The following is an 11,070-nucleotide window of genomic DNA, read 5'->3' as shown; positions in this document are numbered from 1 at the left end:
CAAGGGTCGTCCTTAAGGAGGGGCAGATCTGCCTGTGCAGGGAAATAGCATGGCCAGAGAGCGTCTCAAACGTATGCAGAGCTGCCCTGTCTTAGTGCAGTCCAGGTCGCTTTGACTTAATCAAAGCCAGAGTATATTGAAGGCCTTAAAACCGTTAGTTCTTGGTGGCTGCAAGAAGAGCCCAGCAGAGCTATGGCACAGATTGGGCGTTGTTTTTCTTTCTCTTTTTCCTTCCCTTCTCCGAACAGAGAATCCCTTTGACTTGGATATTCTGTTTTTACTCTCTGGCCACCCTTTGCCATATCAAGGTCAGAGGATACTTCTGTGGGGGCTGCCCCATGCGTCGCGGAGGTCCTGGCTCCTAGTCACGGAGTTTCCCTCTGTGCTCTGTTCTTTGACAGGAATCACAGTCGCCTCCCCCAAATCCTTGCAACTTAACAACCCTTGCGTTTGCTGCTTCAGCCCAGAGAGAAGGGCCCGATCGGATGCTATGCCTGATGCTGTCAGGACAAACAGACGTGCAGTCTGTGGGAACTCTTTGCGCGGTAGGAGCTTATGCTTAAACCGCTTTCTCCAAAGCCTCCCAGCAAGGGAAGTAAAAAGACGTCCCGACGCCCAGTGCCCAAGACTACTACTGTACTGCATCGGTCCCACCGTCCTCTTTCCTGACCCTGGAGGGTTAAATCAGGAGGGTACAACGCCACCCCTTCCTCCTACTTCCCGCCTCCCCCCACCCCTCACCTTTAAAAAGTTAAAAAATGTCTGCAGTCGAAATCTCTTAAAGGGGCGGTGCTGGTGAACGAGTACTCTTGGCACGAGTTGCTGAGAAGGCTGGCTAGGGGCGTGAGTTCGCTCCACCAGCACCAAAACACTGAAGGAAAAAAAAAAAAGAAAAAAGAAAAAAAGAGAGAGAGAGAGAGAAAGCGCGAAAGAGAATGGGGGGGGGGGGGGGAGGAAGGGAAAAGAGGGGGGAGGCAGACAGACACACACTTTAGATAAGGACAATTAGTCACCAGCGAGACCCAGTAGGGAGAGAGGTTTAAATCAGAGGGATTTAATGAGGGTGCTCTGTGCCTTCCCTGAAGACATGCCCTCCAGCAACTCCCGCCCCCCCTCGTGCCTAGCCCCGGTGGCTCTCTACTTGGCTCTGTTGCTCCATCTCTCTCTTTCCTCCCAAGCTGGAGACAGGAGACCCTTGCCTGTAGACAGAGCTCCAGGTTTGAAGGAAAAGACCCTGATTCTTCTTGATGTGAGCACCAAGAACCCAGTCAGGACAGTCAATGAAAACTTCCTCTCTCTCCAGCTGGATCCCTCCATCATTCATGATGGCTGGCTCGATTTCTTAAGGTAAGGCAGGGGCTTCGATGGATCATTTTTAATTTTAAGTAACCCCCACCCCCATTCTCTTTCTATCCTCCACTTCAAAGGGGGAAGAAGAAGAAGAAGGAAAAAAAAGAAGAATAAGAAGAAGGAGAAAATAAGTCAAGCGGATCTCTCTCAGAAGAGAAAAAAGGAGGTTTTCCTCCTCCTGGAATATTTGCTGTGAGGCTGTAACTAGTGACTGAGAAAAGCAGTGTTTTCTATTAAGATGCACATGTTTGCAATGCAGAAGGCATTTCAGAAACTTATCAGTTATGACTGAAAAAATGTTGTGCTTACATATATCCACAATTAGCCTCCCCTTCTCCTTCTGAAAAAGAAACAAGAGGTTCAGGGCAGTTACAAAAGCGAGGAAAAGATCTGGAGCAACAAAGACCTGAGAGGAATGGGTGTGTGTGTGTGTGTGTGTGTGTGTGTGTGTGTGTGAGAGAGAGAGAGAGAGAGAGAGAGAGAGAGAGAGAGAGAGGGAGAGAGAGAGAGAGAGAGTGTGTGTGTGTGTTTTTCCAAGCCGGAATTGCACGAAAGTGGAATTTTCCACGGAAAGATCTTCGTCAGTTGTCTCCCATTCCCAGAAAGAAAATGAATTTAAGGAGAGGCTTGAGCAATTGCAAGTTGGATCATAGCTTTAAAATTTTATTTTATATCCTTCACTGTCATCTCCAGACTTCAGGATTTTGCAAGGCGCTTTTTATAGACAGAACGCACACCCCACCCCCGATCCCCCTCTTTCAGTCTCCTGCAGTAACTTCATAGTTTAAAAAAAAATCCTCTCGTGGGTCATAGCGTACATAAGAAGGGCGATAAGGGTCCTAGAAATGCTCGGGGGAAGTTTCGGAGGTTTGAACCCGGCACCGGCACCAGCACCAGTGGGTTAGCCGACAAGGGAGAGTGTGATCCCCTTGGAATCTAACTGGGCTCTCACTCTTCCCGGTTATTACTATTAAGCAGTTAAACAACCGCAGTCGTTTCCCATCAGGGACAAAGTTGCAGTATTAAAAAAAAAAAAAAAGAAAAGAAAAGTAGAATAAATAAATCATCTAAAATATCAAATCCAAGTGTTGATTTTTTAAAAAATTCCCTCCAAATTGGAGCCTCAGCTGTGGGCTCCACCAGAGTCCTGAGAGTTCTCCATGCCATTCCTCTGCCTCAGGGCCGTGTCCGCTGCCGGTCTTTCGTGAGTATTTTTCACTCCTTCGGAAATTCGAGTTTTGTTTCTCCGGATGCGTCCGCCCCTCAGCTTTCGGGCGTCTTCCTCTGGCCTTGGCGGAGTCTGCGGACGCGGCAGGTAGCTGGAGCCGCCACGTGGAGCGCTCCTTTCACGTGGGGGGAGCTAAGCCAGATGACTGAGTGGATGTTGCCGCCGCAGCGGAGGCCGTTTCGGTCCTGCGGGTGCTTATGGTGGGAGGGCGGGAACAGCTCTGCCCCGCCAGGCTTCCTCCTCGAAAGCTCTTGTGCTGTAGAGCGTGTATCATCAGAATATGGGGTGCAGCAGGGTTTCCGAAATGCACGCCCCACTTGCATTGCGCTCCTCCAGGTGCGCAAACTCCTCCGGGTTTTCTTTTCTTCCTTCTTTTTTTCTTTAAAAAATATTAGCCCGTTCTCCCCAAGTACTTGCCCGCTGTAGAAAAACTACTGGAAGGCAGCTTTTCCGGGAAGAAACCCGGACGGGAGGGGCGCATTTGCATTGGTAGAACAGGCTTCTTAGTGGAAGGTGGTTGGAAATGCCGCGTTTCCTTGGGGCCGGACTGGCGCGTACTTCTGCTCTGCCCGCAGCGGGTTCACGCGACGCCCTAACTGCGCGCGCCCTGGAACTGGATCCTGGAGTCCACTGCCAAATCGTTCTTCTTGCCACCGAAACTCTCAGGCTAGTTACGTCTCTTCTCAAAAATTCTCTATAAGCCGACTCTCCGTTTAGTCTCTCCTATGTCCACCTCCTTTATCATGCTCTTTAATTTCTGCATTTTGATTTGGAGTTTTCAGAACCGTAGCCAGCAAAGCTTTAAAAATAATTTACAGACCTGGAACTCTCGTTAACAGCATCTGCATGGTTCCTCACCTACTCTTTCTTAAAACAGCAGCGTTTAGTTTCTAAAAACCTGTTGGTGGAAATCCTGAACTTAAATAGATGTAAATGTTGTTGTTTTGGTGGTGCCCCACCGAATTTCCCCCAACCGGCAGTTCCACTTTTCTGCAAACTTCTTTACTCAGCACTCCCAAACTGACCAAGTGGGAAGGAAAAAAAGAGCCCAAATTAAGGTGTTTGAAGAAAAATGTTACCTTTCTTGCAGGCTGAGCTATCTCAGGGACCAAAAAGACATTGCTTTTACGGTGTGCGCGCGCGCTCCTGTTCTGGAAAGGCAAGGATTTACTCAGAGAATCTCTCCGCCCCGGGATTTGGGAAACAATGAAGTTGTTATAATGTAAAAGGAAAATCAAAATTTTCACTTAAAAAAGTCGGAATCCTCTTGACCTCAGGTGCTAGGCCTTCTCCGAGAGAAAAAAGTCAAGGTTTCACCTTAAGAGATTCCCATGCTCCTGGGGCCGGGGAGGCGACGCAGGCTTGCTGTGTGAAAGTTTGGCAAAGGTCGGGGGCTGGCGTTTGGTGGGTTGCGCGTCTAGGTCTGGAGCGCTTTCCTGGCAGTGGCAGAAGCCAGGCAACTGAGCGTTGGCCCCATGTTCTCAGTACAAGCAAGTGTCCCTCTAGGCACATACACACACTGTAAGCAAATGTAATCTCTAACCCTTTGGAAATCAGTACCTTGGGCATCCAGGTGTCGGGTGGGAAGGGGCCGTAGTGGACAGCCGGGCACCGGAGGCATAGCATGGGGAAGTTGTGAGGCCGAGGGCAAAGTGGACTAGGGCGCCAGGCGCATGCAAAAGACGCCGCGGAGCAGCCCCTGGCCGTGTGACCCTGAGCTGGGGCGGGCACAGAAAACCCGCCAGGTCTCCCTCAGGGAGTGAGAAGAGGGCCTTGCTGGTGCCATGCCCGCTCTAGCCTTCTCCTGGGATCCTTTCCTCTCTTTCTCTACCCTTGCAGCTCCAAGCGTCTGGTGACCCTGGCCCGGGGACTTTCACCCGCCTTTCTGCGCTTCGGGGGCAAACGGACGGACTTCCTGCACTTCCAGAACCTGAGGAACCCGGCGAAAAGCCGCGGGGGCCCGGGCCCGGATTACTATCTCAAAAACTATGAGGATGGTGAGAAACTTGGTCCCCATTCTTGCAGGGTGGGAGAAATTTGGGAGTCGGAATTGAGCATCCGGGGTGTGTGTGTGTGTGTGTGTGTGTGTGTGTGTGTGTGTCTGTGTGTGTGTGTATGTAGGGGGCAGATTTGGAGGACGGCCTGTCCCCTGAAAAACTGGAAGTCGAAGGCCAGGGACACCCACAGTGTGAGACTCCTGACTGTGCAAAGGAGGATCTCCAGGTCGTCCTAGTACCAGCTGCCTGGCTTTTGCTGGGCGCAATCTCCAAGGCCAGAAGCTGATAACTAAAACTTAAGGCAGGCTCTGGATCTGGGGGGAGAAAGTGCAGCAGCCTTCTTAAGAAAATTCAGACAGGTTCACAGATTACTGAATTGTCAGAGTCATATTTCATTCCCTAAATTCTAGGCACACGTGCCTTTTTGTTTTTCTTATTTCTTGCCTTCCTGGAATGAGGATACAGAGATTTAGTCTTTTTAGAACCCACTCTAAAGTTTTCTGGAGCAATGCTTTGCCTTTTACACTCACCCCTTTTTGAGGAAGGTTTGAAAACCTCAGTACTGGATTATTCTCTGCCCTTCAAAGAGCCTAATCTTAGAGTCCTATTTTCTCCCTTAGCTGAAAAAAAAAACCACACCGCAAATGTCAGCCTTCTTTCCTGCCAGAGTCAGATGAGTTTGGTGTTAGAAGGGCTTTGAAAACTACAAATTCTATTCCACGTGAGAGGCCGGTCTTTTTAGGTTTGAGCAGTCTCATTTTTTACTAAGGGAAAGATGAAAATGGTACTTAAAAATTTTTGTTTAGAAGGTTTGGTGTTAATATCTATCAGCATTCTGTGTGACTAGTGGGACATTCTTTCAAAGAGGTGTGATGGGAATCCATGTGTCCAGCCACTGATGCTGTTAAAATTGGATAGAAGATGCATTAGTGTTGGTTCTTGGAGGGTTCTTTCCTGCTGTCCCTTCTCACAATTATGTAAACCACAGTTTTATTTTTTAAGGGTAGAGGATCAGGTTTTAAGTTTTGTAAAAATCTTGTCCTTACACACCAGCTACAAGGAAATATCATTGTGTTTCTAGGATTTTACTGAATGGGACTTCTGGAGAAATATTGGTATCTATTTAAAGAGTGGCTGAGAAACATTTTATAAAAGTTCAGAATAGAGACAGCAAGGCTGAGGCTTCTTGAGTTTGAAGCATGAGTAGTACTTAGTGTATTTTTTTTTTAAATAACATTTGCCAAAGAGTGGAAGTGTTTAAGGCTACATCTTTTCAAAGGTAAAAGTCATTGCCATAAAAATGTGGATTGCAAGTAGATTTTGCTGTCACTCAGCATAAAATACTGAAAGGAAAAAAGATAACCCTAAACAGCAGCTCTAATGGTAATTTGACCCAGAGCCTTATAGCTCCCAGGGTCACTGTCAGCTCAATATCAGACAGACACAAGAAAGGCTATATTAATGATTTTCCTGATGGGACAGTTTTTCTTTGAATTCATTTAAACTACTTCCCCTTTAGTTTGTGGAAAATCTTGTAAGAGCCTCTGGGTTTGCTGTGGGGAAAAACAACTTCATAAATTAGAAATTGGCCTTTTTCTCCCAACTTCATACCTAAGATTATATTACCAATTCATTGAGAACAATGAAATTTGCTTAAAATGAAGGATACAATTTATTTCCCTTTGTAGAAGTAGAAAGTGGGCATTATGAGGAGAAAAGAAATTGGCAGAAGGCTGTGCCACATAAAACTTCATGGAATTAAAGTAAGCAAACAAACCAGGAGTAGAAAACATCTAATAGGCCATCTTCTGTCTTCTTGCAACTTCAGGGTCCAATGCAGGATCATTTCTTATTAAATCTTTTTTAAAATTTTTTTTCATCTAACCTCATATTAAATATCTCTAAGAATGTAGTTTTTACCACTCCTTGAGGAGAGAGTTCTGTCCCATAAATTTTTGCCTGGAATTTCTCCCGAATTTTCTTTTAATAAATATTCTCCCAAATATTTACAGTGATTCATTTGCATGTTTTAGACATCTCTCTTCAAAATATTTTTTTGTCTTTGGTGTGAATGTTAGCTTCAAATAAAGATTTCCTGTTAGCTGATTTTTAAAAAATCTAGACTACCTGGATTTAATTCTTAAAACTTTCTTTAAAGTCAGTCCTTCCAGACACTAATCTGTTTTATTGCTCCTTGCTGAACTCCTTTTGATTTATGTCTCCCTGGTAATAAGATGCTCTGAACTATATCAGTATTTGAGGCCTTAGCAGAGTTAAAGAGAGTAGGAATGCCCTACTTCTGCCCTTTGATGCTCACATATCTTTAAATCACCCATGTTGTCTTTGTTGTTGCATTGCAGAAATCAAGGCAAAAATGTTTTTGGTATAATCTCAACAATTTTGCAAGCATTATATTTTCTTTTTGACTTTTTATCCACTGGTAATTCTCATCATGAGCATCTAAAAATAATTTGGTTGTCTTAGTAAGTGGCCCTGTAATAGGCACTTTGGGCATCAAGGCACTTTATTAAAAACGTGTGTACTTATACATAATACAGAATAACAGTGTACATTTTGAGTAGTAAGATACACCTGCTGGTACATTATGAAATTCAGTGATAGAACAAAGAGAATATGGAATTTGGGCTTAGTAAGTTTGCACTACAGGCCTGGCTCTATCAGTTATGAATGTATGGCCCTCAGCTTGTTTGCTTCTCTGTAACATATGGATGATGATAATACCTGTTGTGCATTGCTTCTGTGAGGGTTCCAAGAGATAATGTGTGTAATGTGTTGACCGCAAAACACAAGGTGAAGGATTCATACTTTATTAAAGACAACTTCTGGAAATTTGTAACATATCATTAATGTTTTAAAGTGGGATTAAGAAGTGAAAAAGATTAGGTAAGACTGAAATTTATACAGAATGAAGCTGGTTGATTTAATGAATCATTTGAGAAAATTAAGACAATATAGGAAGACTTTAAGGCACGGAGGTAAGAATATCAAGTGGCCTTTTTTGTGGAGATGAGAGAAGAGATTACTTTTTAGTTTTATATATTGAAATTGAAAGGAAGTGATAGTTTTAGCTTGGGCAAAAACCATTTTTTTCTCTCATTAATTCATTCATATTGCTTTCCTAATGTGATTTTTTTGTTGTTTTCTCCTGAATTAATAATTCAATTAATGACATGTGGCTTCCATTTTCCAAATACTTTTTGAGCACATTAAAGCAATTGCATTTTCTCTAACTTTGTAAGGCCACTGTTTATATATCACTTTGGCAGTTTCTCTGGTTACACCTTTAATTCAATTACTTATTCCACTCTATGCTTAGGCACTTTGGATTTCATACAAACATGGTGATGATCATAAAGGAAGTAAAAATAGGGTAGTTCTTCATACCCTGGGAGTTGTGCCTTTGCCTGACTTTCTGTCTTTTCTGTGGTATGTTATGCTTTACTTTTTCCCAACAAAGAAATCTTGGGCTAATTTTTTGTTCTTAAGTTTATTTTGCTCCGTCTGACCCTGCTTATAATATAATCAGTATGTTTCATTTGTATGCTTGTCTCTTTATGGCCATAACCACATATCTAATTAAGATGTATAGCATTTATTATATGCATCAACAACCAGCTTAATATTTCTAAAATTTTGTATCGTGTCACTCTTTTGCTCAAAAACCTTTTGGATTGCTTATAAAAATTTTTCAAATTCTTTTATGTGGGATTCACACCTTTCACATTTCACTCTTGGCTTACTTTGTTTTGCTCTATGTTTTCATTACTTTTTAATATAGGCCTCCATCATTAGTCACTGTCCTTATAACACCTTCACTATCCCAACCCCCTACTTAGGATAGCCTATGTATTTCTGCCTTTAATGACATTCTCTTAACTCTTTTCAAATCTCAGCCTCAACCCACCAATTCTTAAAGGCCCATTGCAAATGTTTCTTATTTACATAAATTCTTTCATGAATAGGGTGCTCCAAGTAATCTTTTTCCCTCCGGACTGTTGAAGGTTTTACTCTGTGATATTCATTTGGACCTTTCTGTGTTGTTTTTATATTTAACTTCTCATATTTATATTTATTTTGCCTTTCTAAATAATGTAAATTCGTCATGGTAAGGGACCACAACTAATTATTGTATAAATGTCTGGCATTATATATGATACATGGTAGGTCTTCAATAAATAGTCTTGGGTACATGGTAGTTTAAGAATACAGTGGAAGGCCCTGGGAAAATGGAGGTAACCAATAAAGAAATGAAAGAAAATACATGAAGATCCCATTCATTTTTTGCCTTGAGGGTATATTCCCATGAAGTCCATTGTTGATGTTTATTTTAATAACATTCTTCTTTTTAAAAAAATATTTATTTTTTAGTTGTAGTTGGACTCAATATCTTTATTTATTTATTTTTATGTGGTGCTGAGGATCGAACCCAGGGTTAGTAATATGTTCGGCGAGCGCTCTACCGCTGAGCCACAACCCCAGCCCTGGCATTCTTCATTCTTTTAATCATATTTTTATCTTTGATTGTCAAAGTTGTCTTGGTTTGGGGCTATACATTAAGTTAACTTTACCATTCTATTTAAAGCTTTGCATTGGAACCACAGGCTTTAAAATTTTTTTCTTTTATTTATTTATTTTATTAAAGCTTTATGGTTACACATAGTAGTTGGATTTGTCCTGATAGACTCATACATGCATGGAAATCGATTTAGTTCATGATCCTCCCTTTTCCCTCCCATCCTCCCTTCTCGCTCCCCTCCTTCCACCACTCTATAAGGCTTCCTTTCTTTCATGTATTAATTTGTATTTGATTGGTTCTTTTGTAATCTTATCCTTCCCTCTCCCTTTTCTTTATTTTACTCTAGCTTCTGCATATGAGAGAAAACTGCAGGTTTGTTTTTGATTGTATCTGTTTTTGTTTTTGCTTTACTTTTGCTTTTCTCTGTTAGCCTTCTGTGCCAGATTTTCCAATTCTTGATGTAACAGTGCTTTCCCACAATTTTCTAGTTTTTTAAAATCTTCATCTGAAGACTTTGTCTTGAAAGAGCTTTTGAAATGCTAAATGATGAATGTGAGTATACTTTGCAAACCTTAAAGTTTAAAGTTTAACAACCATTATTATCATTCTCTTTTCTTCAGGAAGTTTTCATGAAGGTGGAATAATTAACTTTTTCTTTCTATTCCCATTTTATCAATCAAGACGAGTCACATAAGAATAGCACAACCGCTGTCTTACGTATTTGCTTTGAATTTATCCAACTTTCATTATCTTATTTTATTTCACATGTTTCTTGAGATTCAGTTACATTTAAACATATTTATATATCATATATTCTTTATTTAGTTTTTATGCAGGACAGAGAATGGCAGAATATGAAATAAATAAAAGATATTGTCTCAAATCACCATTAGAACACAACAGTAATAATTATTTTAAACAAAATCTGCAAATCATTGTCGAAATTAGTATTTGAAATGTCAGAGAAGAACAGAATATTTGCATAATCTCAAAGCATACCCCCCATGATATTTATTAATTAATTACTCTGATACTTTTAGTACATGTTCATAAATTTTCTTCTTTGGTGAAGAAGAGTAACACAAAGAATGTATAGGATGGAAATAAGTGGAATACAATAGTTTATTACAGTATAACAAGAGATAAATCCTGTCAGATTTAGGTGGAAGTTAGGTTGGGCTTATGAAAGATGAATAGATTTGAAGAGGTAGAGACTGAAAGAGAGGACATTTAACTCAAGAGAAAGCCTGGGACAAAGCCTGATATGTGTTTGTGCAGCAAAATGACCCCCCCCTCCGCTGCATGTAACGTACATGTTAGAAATTATCTTTAGTTCATGTGCTAGAACCACTTTAAATTCTTTTCTGTGGAAGCCTATTTGCATATTTTTGTTCATTCAGAAATATTTGTAATTAAAGAAAAATATGGAAAGTAAACTACATGTTAAAATTTTCCCAAGCAAAATTCATATTGCTAGAATTATGTCTTAATTAGGTTTTAAGATGTTCTAATATATATTATATATATATATATATATAATATATATTATATATATATTCGAAATATTTTGTTAGTTGTTAATGGACCTTTATTTATTTCTATGTGGTGCTGAAAATTGAACCCCGTGCCTCATACATGCTAGGCAAGCACTCTACCACTGACCCATAACTCCAGCTCCTCTAATATATTTTTGTTAGCTTTAAAATATGTAATTAAAAAAGGAGAGTCTGGCATGGTAGCACAATCCTATAATCCCATTGATGTGGGAGGCTGAGGTAAAAGGATCACAAGTTGGGGGCCAGACTTGGCAATTTAGCAAGACCCTGTCTCAAAAAAAGAGTTGGGGGGCCTTGGGGTGAAGCTCTGTGGTAGAGCACCCCAGAGTTCAATTTGCAATACCCCCAAAAATGAGGTGGGTGGGAGAGGGAGAGGGAGAGGGAGAGGGAGAGGGAGAGGGA

The 11,070-nt window shown here is 41.4% G+C and overlaps 1 protein-coding gene across 1 annotated transcript in view; it reads left to right on the top strand.

The window, feature by feature from the left end:
* The first annotated feature begins 989 nt into the window (after positions 1 to 989).
* Hpse2 (heparanase 2 (inactive)) overlaps positions 990 to 11,070 on the top strand; it is a 660,291-nt gene continuing 650,210 nt past the window's right edge. Inside the window, exons 1-2 of the mRNA XM_015494621.2 lie at positions 990 to 1,347; positions 4,418 to 4,575. Coding sequence (XP_015350107.1) covers positions 1,058 to 1,347; positions 4,418 to 4,575 — 448 coding nt within the window. The 5' untranslated portion in view covers positions 990 to 1,057. The remainder of the gene's footprint in view (positions 1,348 to 4,417; positions 4,576 to 11,070) is intronic.

The sequence above is a fragment of the Marmota marmota genome, unplaced genomic scaffold, assembly GCF_001458135.2.
Source record: "Marmota marmota marmota unplaced genomic scaffold, marMar, whole genome shotgun sequence".
Classification (NCBI taxonomy): Eukaryota; Metazoa; Chordata; class Mammalia; order Rodentia; family Sciuridae; genus Marmota; species Marmota marmota.
Note: the sequence above shows the minus strand (reverse complement) of the source record. Positions and strands in the feature narration are given on the sequence as shown.